The sequence below is a fragment of the Myotis lucifugus genome, unplaced genomic scaffold (assembly GCF_000147115.1).
Source record: "Myotis lucifugus unplaced genomic scaffold, Myoluc2.0 scaffold_54, whole genome shotgun sequence".
Lineage (NCBI taxonomy): Eukaryota > Metazoa > Chordata > Mammalia > Chiroptera > Vespertilionidae > Myotis > Myotis lucifugus.
In genome coordinates this window covers 6,540,662-6,555,942 of record NW_005871102.1, presented here as the reverse complement: position 1 = coordinate 6,555,942, position 15,281 = coordinate 6,540,662, and the positions used below count along the sequence as shown (strand labels likewise).

The 15,281-nt window shown below is 42.2% G+C and overlaps 1 protein-coding gene across 1 annotated transcript in view; it reads left to right on the top strand.

Annotated features, from left to right (window-relative positions):
• Window positions 1-250: 250 nt before the first annotated feature.
• Window positions 251-15,281, top strand: part of RGS8 (regulator of G protein signaling 8) — a 91,808-nt gene continuing 76,777 nt past the window's right edge. Inside the window, exons 1-2 of the mRNA XM_023754015.1 lie at window positions 251-312; window positions 14,929-15,049. Of these exons, the coding sequence (XP_023609783.1) occupies window positions 15,035-15,049 (15 nt within the window). The 5' untranslated portion in view covers window positions 251-312; window positions 14,929-15,034. The remainder of the gene's footprint in view (window positions 313-14,928; window positions 15,050-15,281) is intronic.

The window sequence follows — 15,281 nt, the reverse complement described above, 5'->3', positions numbered from 1 at the left end:
GGGCCCTGGGAGCTGTAATTTCGCGGCGCTTCTGCGGGGCGGGCAGGGGCGGCGGGACACGAGGAGTTGCGCAGAGTCGCGCAGATTCGCCCTTCCGCAGCGCGAGGGTGGAAGCGTGCGCCTCCGGGGTCTCGCTGACCCGGCGGAGCTGAGCGGTGACCGGCGCGGTGCAAGCTCCCCGCGGGCGGCAGTCATCCCGCCGGCACCTCCGGGCCGCAGCGCGGGTCGCCTGTGGCCCGTGCGCCTCCGGCTGGCGGACGCCTCGGGGCGCCTCTCCTCCTGCCACCCTCTCCCCGGGCCCTGCAGCCACAGGTATTTGGAGGTTGTGGGCTTTGAACCCCACAGGTCGCTGTCCCAACCCCGCGGCCTGATATCAAAATGGGCCGGGTGCTAAGGCAGCAGCTTCTCTGGCTTATTCTTGAGAACAATTAAAAAGTGTGTTGAAAGGGAAAAATAATTTTAACCAAAATATCTCGGCTTGCAGGAATGGCACGTTTATTTTCTAGCATCATGTCCTGGGCCGATAAATCAGAAACGCCGCCATAAGTAGGTCCCCTGCTTTCTCGCTGATGTGAGGAACCTCTGTTTTCCAAACAAACCAAGGGCTGATGCTTATTATTTCACTCAGAGAAAAGACCCCCCCCAAAGGCTTTCTAGTTTACAAAGTGCTTTTAAATCCATAGTAATCGTTATTTTACTACACAAAGCACCAGTAATTAATTCACCAATTCACAAAACAATCCTATGTGGCGGGCATTATTTTTTACTACTTACTTAATTTTTTTAAAAAATTGCTTTCGGACAGGAAGGAGAGGGAGAGATATAGAAACATCAGTGATGAGAGAGAATTATTGATTGGCTGCCTCCTGCACCGATCCCTGAGCCTGCAACCCAGGCTTGGAACCAACCCTGACTGGGAATGGAACTGTGACCTCCTGGTTCATAGGTCAATGCTCAACCACCGAGCCAAACTGGGCATTATATTTTAAATTCACATTTTACAGATGAAGAAGCACCATCCTACTTTACAGATTAGAAACAGTGGTTTAAAGGGCTTGTGATTTGCCAAAGGCCATAGAGCCACTGAATGGTTGAGTTGTGATTTGATTTGTTTTCAGATAGTCTGAGAGCTGATATTTTAACCACTACTTGTTATGTTATCCTTCAATAAAGGAAGAAAGGAAGGAAGGAAGGAAGGAAGGAAGGAAAGAGAGAAAGGGAGGAAGTGTCCTAGTTATATCTGTCTGTAATGTTAACAAAAACATTGTATCCTAATGAGACAATGTTTGCAATTTTTTTCAGTCATATTTTTAATATATGCAAAATTAAGTATTTCAGTGCCCAAAGATATGGGTCATTGAGTTTAACATCAACAACCAAATAACCAATATTCTAAATGTTTAAACTCCTGTTTATATCAATATAGCAGTCAAAGCAATTCCTTATAATAATGTGTTAGGTCACTAAGAAGCAGATGTTAAAATGGGGTTGATGTGCAGGACTTCCTTGGGGAGGGAGCTATAGAAGGCAGGGAGGGCCTTCAGGTTGTCATGCAGGGCTGACCCTGTGGAAGGAGAGAGGGTGCCCATCTTCCCGGGACAGAGGTTCCACACTGCACCGCTGATGAGGAGGTTTGAAGGAGGGCACGTCAGAGAATCCACTCTGCCCTTAAGAAACCCACAGCCTCTACTGTGAATTGTGGGAAAGACATTTAACTTTAAAAACATGGTAAGTGCAGCAATAGACCTCTGCAAAGATATTAAGAAACATGGAGGGGAGACTAATCTGGGCTGAGAGGTGACTCTGTGTGAGCGATTGTGTGTGTGTGTGTGTGTGTGTGTGTGTACACGATGAGGCAGGAAACTATTTCAGAAATTCTTCCTGGGGGAGGTGACAACTGAGCTAAGTCAGACAAGAGTAGGGCCTAGAACAGTGATGGCGAACCTATGACAGGCGTGTCAGAGGTGACATGCAAACTCATTTTTTTGGTTGATTTTTCTTTGTTAAATGGCATTTAAATATATAAAATAAATATCAAAAATATAAGTCTTTGTTTTACTATGGTTGCAAATATCAAAAAATTTCTATATGTGACACGGCACCAGAGTTAAGTTAGGGTTTTTCAAAATGCTGACACACCGAGCTCAAAAGGTTCGCCATCACTGGCCTAGAAGAAGGGAAGAAGCAACAAAAGGCTGAGTACTAGCCTCTAACACTTTGCTGACAAGTGGCAAGGGCTCTGTGACATTTCTTGTATTGTCCAGTATTTTATCATCATCACCACTGAACTTTTCATCCTTTTATTTCTTTTTTTAAAATATATTTTATTGATTTTTTACAGAGAGGAAGGGAGAGGGATAGAGAGTTAGAAACATCGATGAGAGAGAAACATCGATCAGCTGCCTCCTGCACACCGCCTACTGGGTATGTGTCCACAACCAAGGTACATGCCCTTGACCGGAATCGAACCTGGGACCCTTCAGTCCGCAGACCAACGCTCTGTCCACTGAGCCAAACCGGTTAGGGCCATCCTTTTATTTCTTGACCTCTAACTCCACTGGGAGGTAATCAAGGCTGGCAGCATGTTTTCCTGCTTCTTTGTTTTCCCACGGTGCAGGGCAGGGAGGGTGGGATTGGAGAAATTTGCTCCCTTCAACTCGCTTGTTTTGTAAAAAATAAATAAGTAAATAAATATTTATTCCACATCATCTTTTTCTCCTACCACAATTCAAGCTTGAAACCCAGTGATGAAGAGGAAATAGCTTGGGGATGTAGTGTTCAGTTCTCCCCGTTAGTTGTTAAGTTTCCTGAGGACTGTGTGTGTCTGTTCTGTTCCCTGGGACACCCATAGCGCCTGCTACATGGCAGGCACTCAAGAAATAGTTGAATTAGTATCAAATGCAGAACGAATGTTGATAACTGAGAACAGAATGCTAGCTCTGTGGACCGAACATAGACTTTAGCACTGAGGGGAGGTTGGTGCCTCCTTGTTGGCGGGGGCTGATGCAATAGTAGGGGCCCTTGTGGCCAGGAGGATTGGTGTCAGCACAGAGAACAGGAAGCTAGGGAGCTCGGCAGGCACGGGAGCTGGAGGAAGAGGAGTGTCGTGCCTCTTAGAGGACAAGAAGGGAGGAATTCTGGGTGTGGGTTAAAACTGGATATTGTTGCCTCCTTGCTGACTTGGAGACCCTCTTTCTGAATTGTACCTCTGGACTGATGTGCCAATGGGTTAAGCACATTCATTTGTCATTCCTAATAATTGGAAAATTCGGGCCTCGTATGACTACTAGAAAGAGAGAATTGTGAAGGTGCCACTGGTTGAAAACAGAAGAGAAAGTTAATATTAATTTTGCTTGTCAGGGTCTCTTTGACAATATAATTTAAGTAATGACAAAGGCAAAACTCCTTTTGAAGGAGGTTCACCGTGTATTAGCTGTTGGCTACATGAACACTAGGCCTTCCAGAAACACACAAGTGAGTCTATTCTACTGGGACAATACACTAAAAGTTCCCCAAGGATCTCAAAGAGGAATGTGCAATGTCCTGTAAGAGCATCCCCAAACTCTAGCTGCTCACGTTATGAATAGGGTAAAAACTCACCACTAGGTGACAGTCTATCCGCAGAAATTGCTTTCTCTTTTAATGACTCTCAAACTGGAAGTTTCTGGGAACATCAGTAAAAATAAAAATATTAGGTAATCTTTTCCTGATCCCGCTTCCCTGTCCTCCTTTCCCCCCAAATCTGTGCAGTTGACAACCTAAATTTTAACATTCTTCTTTAATCTGTCTCTTAATATTAAAATAATGAAAAAGTGATGTTTAGAAACACAGAAATTAGACATAGAAAATTAATCTCCCCCCCCCCCAATACTGGTTCTTTGGGTTTTGAACATAAATATGGCTATAAAAAGAGTATGCTTAGTGGTCTTAACTTTTTGATATGTAGAGGATACTTAAAAATCTGGTTCAAGCTTAATTTAGTATTTTCTCCCTCATGAATATAACTCTGCTGCCTTTTAGCATTTGAGGTAAAAATGGGGCGATTGGGAGAAATATGTTTTTATTTCTTTTATGAAAAATTTTTATTTTATGTTCCTTTTGAATGAAGGGAAAACTCCCTGGAAAGAATTCGATAAGTGCCATTGAAATTTAATTTGCTTCCACCCAAGGCTGGTTAGATTCTGGGTAACAGCTGACTTTGGGTGCCAATAGTCTGGGCCCAGGAAGGCTCAGGCCCCTCCCATCAGTTGGTCGAAGGGGGCCCCGATGGCCTCTGGAGGGTCAGGTGGGGAGAATTTGTTGGTCTTGTTTCTCCTTGTTCCTTCTGCCCAAACCATCAGGGCCTTGTTATCCTGGAGTAGCTCACTCAGATTCCATCTTTTGGCGTCATTTGCACTGTCCCATTGATCAAGTTCTTCTGGGCCTACTGGCCTGTGAAGTACCCCAACATTTTACTACTGTCCTCCATTTCTCAGGTTAGGTGTGTCAGCTGAAGCCAAATTCTGTTAGCTCCGAAAGAAAAATATGCAATCTATATTTGGCCATGCACTTAAAGGTGGACCAAGTAGGTTAAACACAAAAACAAAACTAAGTACATAACAGTATTTATTCAATTCTTCCATTTGTATTGACAGAAAGAAAAAAAAAAAGAGGCCTGTGTAGGAGTGCACCTGGAAATGCATAGATAGTTTCTGGAAGGAAAACAGTGATGTTCAGAATATTAAACAGCTGTTTTAGCGTTGGCTAACAGGGATGCTGACCTTGAGCTGGCCGTGAGCCTGAGGGATGCAGGATCCTTCAATCCTTTAATGATGGATTGAAATTTCAGGGGGAGGGGCAGCAATCCAGGGGCTTAAAACAATGGCTGTTTACCAACCTACAGGGAAATATTTGCATACTTTAACCACTTCCGCATTTGTATTACGGAGCCAGCCGCTATCAGTCATTTCTCCTGGGAAAGGGGATGGAGAGCCTGAGGGAGTTATTTTTCAGTGTTCCCTTTAGTACTGCTGGAAATGCGTTTTGTTTGTTTGAATTCCATGTAACCCTGTGCTGGGAGATTGAATTTCATTCTGTTCAGCTCAGGTGGTATGTCTGATTTTTAGAATTTGGTTCTGGACATTTCTGTCTCACCATGAGTCATCTGACTCCAGTCTGTCTGAAAGCTCAGGGCCATTTTCTTTAGTTCCATCTTGCTGGAAAAGCCTCCACCAGAGCTTTGCTTAAACTCCTCTACTCATGGGGAAGAAGCAGCCTGGCTCACCTCCCTCTCACCATCACTCCGTGTCCACCCCCAGTCCCCACGTTGGTCTCTGAATCTCCTTTTGTTACCTTGGACCTCTGGTCTCTCCACCTACCAGAGCTCAGTCCCATTACTAACTAGTATAGACATCACTCTGCTTAATCATATGGCCATAACATAAGTGCTTTTGTGTGTTCACACACTTTGGATATGTAGAAGCTGGGTTGCCTTGAGTTTTATCTGGGCCTCAGCACTAATGGTATTGGTCATTATCTGAGTGGCTCTGACTCACATTACATTGGCTTGTGCCTCCAACTGCCTAGTACACAACCGCCCCGCCCACCAAGTCTCCCCCAGTTTTTCAGGGAGGCATGGTGGCACCACCAATGTGGCCCCTCCTATCCTTTCCTGTTCTACTTCGAGCTCCTTGTTGATATCCCCTGCCGTGAAGCCACTGGGGGGCAGTGTCTCATCTCCACCAGTGTTAGACACTCGGCCAAGCTTGCTCTCCTCCTCTGGGGCCTAAAGACCTGGAGAGAGGCCCCTTCTCTTCTACTTTGCCATATTTTTTCACCCCAATCCCAAAGCAGTGCCTCAATGAGCCCCTTCCCACTCTACCTGCAGGATCTTCCTCTATAGGCTCAGGCGTGAGTCTAGGGAGTTAAGGCAGGGACAAGACAGCCGTGTTTTCTTTCCCATCTCCCTTTCCCCACCCCAAGGCTACCCCTTCCTATCATCCTTTCCACCTCAAGGCTGCCATGAAATTGCTTCAAGCAGTCACTTCCCTCTACTCTCATCAGCTCCTCACCAGGTCAGCTGTTCCCTTAGATCAGTGACACTCTTAGTGGTGGGCACAGCTGGGCCCAGGCTAGCACCCTGGCCACACATTCTATTCACACTTATCTCTCTGCATGGCAATGATCTGTTGACATGTCTGCTTCCCCATTAGACTGTGGGTTCCTCCAGCATGAGTTCCTAACTGCGTGGTTTTCCTCTATGTGGTCTCCAGCACCTTGTCCCTGCCTGTAACATGGCAGACCTTGATCAATCCTTTTGAAAGAATAATCAAACACAGTCACTCAGCATAGGTATACAATGATGGGCACAGGAAGGATCAGGCCCCGCCCATCTTTACCAAAATGATGCTCAGGTGGCACACACACAGGGAGGGAAGCTGTTCTTCAAGGCTGTCGTCCGCCCTACAAAGTAGCCATTCAAAGCTCTCTGGGCCCCGTGGTCCTCAGGGGTGGAGAATATGCAGGGTTAGAGCAGAACTTCCAGGAGAGGCTTAAACTGATCTTGTTTTGAGAGAATAACATGTTGAACAACTATTTGACTAGTTACATTTTATTGTGTACCTGCCAATTGAAAAAACAAAGACAGAAACATGAAAACCAAAACAGTATGACAAAACATATTGATCAGAAGGGGAACAAGCAGATGACACAGGGACAGAACATTTTCCTCGTTCCATCCCAAATTCAGAGAAATATGCTGAACTCAGTGTTCACTTCACCTAAATGTTTATAGCAGAGGGAAAGTGACAGTGGGGTGTGGATTTGTTCATGCTGGGTATCAATATTTCTTCTCTTATTATTCACTAGAAGTAAGTCTGATGTCATGGGATGGACCACTAGCAGTAAACAACTCTTCAACCAAGAAAGATAAATTGTGTAGTTACCTGACTTTATTCTCGGAGAAGTAATCCCATGAATCACAGCTGAGGCAGATACCCTTCAGCTAGTGGGAGACAGCAGTACTGATTATGTTTATTATGATAATAATAGTACTCAACACTTACTTCAAGGCATGGTATTTGCAGAATTGGAAAAAATAAGAATACTCTAGCAGGCTTACGGACACTCACTGGCAATATCACAGATGATTATAGTCCTTGGAATAATTTCAGAGAAGAGGAACGAGAGTTTTATTTAAGAGAGGGGGGGTGGGTATTGGTTAAATAATTTGTTGAAGATCACACAGCTCTTTAATTCCAAAACCTGATCTCTTTCCCCTACATGGCAGTGCCTGCCCAAGTGGACAGTGTTATAATGTAAAATCTTTATGTGGAAAGCATGATTTTTGTGTGATTTAAAAACCAGTATTGTCTGATCACATGTTTTGGGTTATTTGTTCACAGAGAAACGTAGGTAGAGAGAGTAAATGGCTTGCTAGGTGATAAAGCAGGTTGGGCTGAAGGATAGTGGCTGGAATGACCAACTATCATATTACCCAGCACCGTATCTATTTCCTACTCCAGGTTCTACATAACTCAGACTATGTAAAGCCCATCAGAATGTCAGTCAACCAGTCTCCCTACCCACCCACCGACCAATAAGGCCAGTGTTTGTCGAAGACCCACTTTGTTGTTCCTGGAACAGTGTTTGGTGCTGTGGGAAATGCCAAAGCAGGACCAGACACGGTCCCTGACACCTTGGCGCTTGTGATCTAGGTGGCAAGACAAGACAAAAATACATGACACAATTACAGAATCTGACAGAATGTAATAAAGTGCTAAATTGTGTGGTACAGACAATTAGAGAACAAGACAGTATATAATAAAGTGCTAATTGTGTGGTACAGACAATAAGTATAATAGGAGTTCAGTGAAGAGATGGGTGAGTGTGGGCTGCAGTCTTCAGGAAAGGCTTCTCAGCATGTCAGGCTGCCGTATTTAGCAGTGCATGATGGGAAACTGAATATGAAATAGGGGACAGATTAAGAGCAGAATCACTGTGCTGCACTGTGGTATCTCTTCTCCATCTGGATGAGGACAGAAAGAGAAAGAATTCTTTGAGAGGTGGAATGCTCCATTTAAAACAAAAATTAAATAGGGAAATACCTTATTTTCTTTATTGTGTTACAGAAAATTTCCACAGGAACTTAGAATCATATTTGAAATTGAGTAATGTTTTACATGTACTAGGAGAGTTCAGCGTTTAAAGAAATCATGTTGTAAATCCTTTTCATTAACGAAGAATACTTTTGCATGATAGATAATTACTGACTAGTTTATTGTTATACAAGATCCTTAAAGCAAGTAAATAGACTCTTAAATACCACTGGTGAGACTAATAAATTGCGAAGTAATTTGGCAATGTGTACCTTGGATATTGAATATGTGTATATTATTCAGACCGAAGATAAGTTTTACTTCTGGGAATTTATCCCAAGGTTCTAATCATGGCTGACTGCAAGAATAATTTTTCTGCAAGGATAATTGTAGATATCACATAGTCCCCAAACAGAGGATAGATGAAACAAATTAACACATACTTATAAATTGAAATCTATAGTCACTAAAATGCTACCAGAGAAAATTATTTAATATGGTGGGAAATCTTTACTATATATAGATGAATGAAGAAAGAAAATTCTAAAACTTGTAAAACATGATTCCATTTTTGTTAAAAATATGTTTTGTGCAGAGATATGTACCTGAGTGGTGAAGATAGAGGCGATTTCTACTTCTTTGTGTTTTTGTGTAATTTTCAAGTGTTTTCCAGGGTACATGGTTAACTCTAATAAAACATGTATTAGAACCCTATGGTTCTTTGATTTAATTTGTTTTCAAAGTTTGGGTAGTCATACTTTGTCATCCAGTGAGTTTTCATAAAATGGGGCAGACCTATTTCAGAGAGATTCCTGCAGACCTATGGGGTGGAGGTAGAGGCAGTTAGAGCCAAAGATTTCACACAACAAAGAAGTTCTGGGACAAGAGACAAGCGCCAGGAGTATGATTCTATTTCCTTCATTTTTTTTTTTTTTAGAGAGAGAGGAAGGGAGAAGGAGAGAGAGAAACATTGATGTGAGAATAAAACATCAACTGGCTGCCTCCTGCATGCCCCCTAATGGGGATGGAGCCCCAAAGCCAGGCATGTGCCCTGACCAGGTATTGAACAGGCAACCTTTTGGTGTGAGAGTGCTGCCCAATCAACTGAGCCACATGGGCCAGAGCTCCATTCCCTTTGAATTAGAAATAATTCCTATTTAGCAGAATGTATATGTTTTTGTGAACTCACATTAAGGTAGGAGATGTTTGGGAGGTATGCACACTCAGAGGCTTACAAATCATGAGTTTTGTATCAGAGGGGGCGGAAAGCCCATGGCATGGATCACTTTTGAAGACTTTTGGGATGCTAAAAAAAAAGAAGAAAAAAGATATATAGATATATATATAGCTTTAAAAATGTGGTGTATTTTAAATGCTTATCTTGAACAAATGAATAGCTTTAACACAGAGAATATAAAAACAGAAGGTAAAACTTCATTTGGAGATTATGTCCAAAGCCCTGCCTGGAAACCACGTGGGGGATGTGGAATTATTGAAAAAAATCGGAAAATATCTGGAAAGGCTTTTGGAATTTGTGGCCTGCAGGGATTTTCCATGTCTAAAGTGAAAACAAAATACGCGCTTTCTCTTCCGAGAACTTTATTTAGAACTATTTTGAAAGGGGCCTTTCTTTGAAGCATTTCAATACAAAAGCACATTATTTTCTCATCCTATGACTCGGTGTCTTCCGTTTTCTAGGTTTTGACTAAGGTCTTAAAATATACATGTTTGAAGCCCTTTTAGTTAATAATTTTCTATTTTTACCTCGCCCTCTAGCTTCTCATCTTTCAGTTAACCCAGTGAAAATAAAATGCAGCACAGTAAGACTTCTTCTTCCTCTCCTGTGCCCCCTAAATGCAGAGAAAATCTTTGGATAATCAGGTTCTTTGGAAGTCAAATCTTAGCTAAAACTGGGACATGTCTGCCTCTCTTTGAAAAATCCATTCCTTCCAATCCAAAAAAGAAAACTTCCCTTTGCTGAGATGGACAGCATCCCTGAAGCCTAAGTCCTGAGGACTTGTTCCTGCATATTCCCTTGTCTTGCAGTTCCTGTGTGTGAATTAACCCTCTGTGCTCCGCTGTAGGGGAGTACTCACCTGGAGGGTGAGGGGCACAGAGAAAGTCATGAAAGGATGTCTGACACATGGCAGACAGCTGTCACAGACAAGCCTTCCCTCCCACTGCTGTCGCCTGGAAAGGCTAGATAACATGTGGCAGCCATTAAAAATATTTATATACAACCAGTCTTGCAAAGAGTAAAGGAAACAGTCTAGTTCGGAAAAGGAACTCGGAGCCAGTGTGATCACTGGCTAATGTTGCTGGACCTGCATGTAGGCGCTAGAACCTGGGGGCTGTGGTGTTGAGGCCCAGGTAGGAAATGTGGCCTCGGGCCAAGCTTAGGCACAGCACTGTGACTAGGGTTGTCAGACTTATCAAATAAAGGCACAGGATGCCCAGTTAAATTTGAATTACAGATAAACAGTGAATCACTGTTTTTATATAAGTAGAGCCCAAAAGATGAATGGGATATACTTATACTAAAAAAAAATGTTTATGTAAAATTCCAGTTTAACTGGGTGTCTTGTATTTTGTCTAACCCTAACTGTGACCGAGTTCTGTCAATACACCTTGGGGCTCTGAGGGGGTACCTCACCCATGAAGGGGGCGGCAAGAGAAAATATTGATAACTATTGTGGGGAAGCAGGAAGGAAAGTTGGGGTTGGTCTGGGGCTATAGGTGGGAAATGTGTGTCCCCCCCATGACTTACCGTGAGTAAATGTAAGATTCAGATTTATACAACCTAAGGATTATAAAAACCTCAACCTGAGAAATTACCATAAAGGCTGGTTCAGGACCTTTGAACCCTCAGAAATTCTCCAGAAACAAACCAACGGCTTTGTGGGGGTATCCCTACAATTTAAGCATACAGGTATCTAATGGCATGACCAGCCCTGCTGAAGATGAAGTCTGAATAAAAAATTACAAGTCAAATGAAGAAATGAATCACCCTGAAGGGGAAACCAAAGATAAACAGGAAAATCAGCAATCTGAGAACTGAGTTAACCTAAAAAGATCTGAAAGACATTATGAAATAAGTAACTTTTAAATGTCAGAGACATAAAGGAAAGCATAGAATGAAAGAACATTTTATTATTAAAAAAAAGAGCAGGTTTATGGAAAAAGAAACCAAGTAGCAATTAAAAATAGCCTTGTTGACCTTAGAAAGTCAAAGGGACATGCTAACTAGCACATTAGGCATCTGAGGAGGACAAGCCACCTTGAAGATGAAAGACGATCATCTTGAATGCAGCACAGAGAATAATGAGGTAGAAAATATAAACATGAATAGGATAAATGGAGGTTAGAGTGAGAAGGTCATGTACACACAAACACATTAAGGAAGGTGTAAGGAAAGGGGAGAGTACAGAGACAGAGGTTTAATTGTTACTATATAATAGAAGTTGCTTGAAAGACCCCAAAATATCTTGTCTAAACAAGGTAGAGATTTCTTTCTCTCTCATATAACAGTCCAGATGTCAAGAGCTTGGGCGGCTTTGTTATTTTCAATTTGTGGCTTCTATTTCAGGATCCCACATGGCTTCATGAGCTCTGGCCCTCGGGTCTGCATCTTGGGCCGTGTGGGGAGTTTGCAGGGAATGGAAAAGGGACATGCATGCCGGTTTTCTTTAAAAGCACTATTCAGAAGATACACATATCATTTCTCATATCACAGAGCCACTAGGGAGGCAGAAAGTAGTTTTAGCTATGTTCCCAGAAAAAAAATTGATCTGTTCTTAAAGAAAGTAGGGGAAAATGGATAGTGGAGGGCAACTAACTGTTTACCCCACAGTAGTGAGGCAATATTAGAGGAGATCATGAATGGGAGTCTTTCAGAACTGATGAAAGGCAAGGGTTCTAAGAATGAAAGTCAGGTCATATTCCAAGCAAGATAAATAAGAACAAACCTCACATTGGGTTGATATTGCAGATTATTAAAGTAAAATAAAATATTAAAAGCTACTGGGGGGGGGGGCAAGCATGTTAATCACAAAAGAAGGACAAGTAGATCAATAGCAAACTTCCTACCAGTCACAAAGATACTAGAAAACAATGAATAGTATCTTTAAAGTGTTGATGAAAAATAATGTTCAGGCTAGAGATCTATATCTAACACAACTATCATTCAAGAATGAGTGAACTAAGAAACCTGAGACACCAATCAGAAAGAATATATGCACGCCTATGATCATAGCAGCACAATTTACAATAGCTAAGATCTGGAAACAGTCCAAGTGCCCATCAATGGATGAGTGGATAAAAAAGCTGTGGTACATTTACACCATGGAATACTATGCATCGGTAAAAAAGAAGGATCTCTTACCCTGGAGAGTATTATGCTAAGCAAAATAAGCCAGTCAGAGAAAAACAAGTATCACATGATTTCACTCATATGTGGAATCTAGTGAACAAAATAAACTGAGGAACAAAATAGATCCAGAGACATAGAAGCATGGAACAGACTAGAATCTCAGAGGGAAGGTGAGGCTGGGTGGGTGGGAAGAGATTAACCAAAGAACTTTCTGGTTTGCAAGGTGGACTTTGGACTATGATAGCCCCAGTTCAAATCCTTGCTCTGTCATTGACTAACTTTGTGACCTTGAGCAGTTTAACCTCTTAAAGCCTCAGTTTTTAACAGCTGGGATATAAAGAAAATGATGGTATCAGCCAGAGTTTTTTTTTATTAGCCAGAGTTTTCTAAGCAATAGAAGCTGAAAGTAGATGAAAAAGCATTTTATTTAAAAAATATTGGGTGGATCACAGAACTGTTGAATGGACTGGAAAACTGGGCTTGAGGACATGCCTGCAGGAATGATGCCCAAATCCAAACCACAGATCTAATGGAAAACTGCTCCTGCTCCACAGATGCTACTTCTACATCAGAAATACACCATTGCAGCCCCTGGGAAATAGCCATCATTGCTGCTGCCACCACAAAAAATGACACACCTCTGCCTCCCCCTCAACATCAAAGATGCAAAGATGGAGCCTCCTTCCTCTTGTTGCTTATTTCTGAATCAAAAATCTTATAATGGCGTCCCTGACCGGCAGTAACTAATTCATGTACCTGAATCCTAGCAGCAAGGGAGGCTGGAAATTTGCATCCTGATTCCTTTGTTGGAGTGGTGATGACTCACAATTTGGATATTTCCCCAAATATAGGAAGGAGGTTCAAAAGATGATAGGCTACCATGCATATGAATAGGATAGACAATACTACTACTACTACTACTAATAATAATAATAATATTTACTATCCAGAACTTGAATTCCCTCCTATGTTTGGGGCATCCAGCATTTTGTGAGCCCTGTTAGGTGGAGAGTATCTTCATCCCATAGCAGATGCCACAAAAAGACCAGATACTGTTTTGCTTGAAATTTTGACATGAGACTTAATGTATGAACATGAGATTTAAGCTCTTGTGCTGAGCTTTACGACTGTAAGAGTGAGGCAAAGAAGCAGTAGCTATTCTAATGGCAGCAGTGTTGATGGCTATGACAGTCAGTGTCCATTTCCCAGTAGCAATGATGACAATAGGGTGCAGAGCCCACAGCTCTCATTATTATGATGGACATCTTTTTCCTCATCTGAAAATGGGTGTACCTTACTTTAGAGTGTGTGTGTAAGTATTAATTGAGAATTGCATATGAGAAAGGCTCTTAGAACCACCAAGCTCCTTATACTAGTACATGCAAGGCATTATTCTCCTCTCCCAGCACAAGCACCAGCCTGGGGAAGTAGCATAATGTTTAGAGTTCCAGAAGAAAAAGGATAGTCCATTTACACTTGAAGAGAATAGATAAAACATGTGAGAGGAAACAAAGACCGTTCATTCATTTGACCATTATGTACTGAATGGTTACAAAGGCAGCACTACATTAGCTTACTGGGATAAATGACAGATCATCTATTTTGACAAGTTGTCTATTCCATTATTATATTACCCTCAATGTGCAATTGAGATGTTCGAATTCTAGCAGTAATATGAAATTTGGATATATTCATTTGAGGCTCCAAATAAAGCTGATTCAAAACTCCCTGGCATATTACAATTACTCTCAGTTTTAAAAAAACAAAACCCAAGGCCCGGCCAGTGTTTCTCAGTGGTTGAGCATTGACCTATGCACCCAGAGGTCACCAGCTTGATTCCAGGTCAGGACACATGCCCGGGTTGCAGGCCTGATGGCCTGCAGGAGGCAGCTGATTGATGTTGATGTTTCTCATTGATGTTTCTATCTTCCTCCCTCCCTTTCTTTCTCTCTCAAAAATCAATAAAACCATATTTAGCCCAGCTGGTGTGGCTCAGTGGTTGAGCATTGACTCAGAAACCAAGAGGTCATGGGTTCAATTCCTGGTCAGGGCACATGCCCAGGTTGTCGATTTGATCCCCGGTAGGGGGCATGCAGGAGGCAGCCGATCATTGGTGTTTCTCTCTCATTGATGTTTCTATTTCTTTATCCCTCTCTCTATATAAAAAAAATTAATAAAAACATGTTAAAAATAATAAAAATATTTTTAAAAACCAAGGCACCTCATTGCCAGAACCTCATGTGGTGGGAATGTGCAGTTGATACACCAGGCTTTTTCTTTTTTCTTTTTTTCTGTCCTCACAGTGTTGCTTCTCGGTAATGTTCTCCATCTTGTATTTATGTGTGTGGTTTCCTTTATGTAGCATTTGGAATAGAGAGCGATGGCTGGGGGAATCTTAGGTCCTTTGGGGTTCAGTGGAATGTGTGCTGGTAAGCCGTCTTTGGGAGAGAAAAATCCTAATTTATATCACTTGTCAATTGCCAGGGTTATGGAACATGGAGGTGGGAAGCAAAGTGCAAAATCCGCTCTGGCCAGCTGGAGGCAGCCCGCTCCGGAAGCTCACCACTGTCAGTTGGCATCTTACTAGTAAATGTTTGCTCCTAAGGTAAGAAAAGTCCACAGAGCCATGAATTGCATGGTATGGTTTCATATATTGCAAAGCTATGGTGGCCAAAATAAGGCAGATTTCGAATAAAAATTGTACCCCAAGAAAATTTCCATGCCCAGTGTCCTGGTGAACTTCTTTAAAATGTGCTAATTTAAGTGAAAGAGGCAGATACATCTCTTCACACCTAGAGTGAAGAAGATGGAGAGGCCACTGTTCAGAGTGGGGGCCC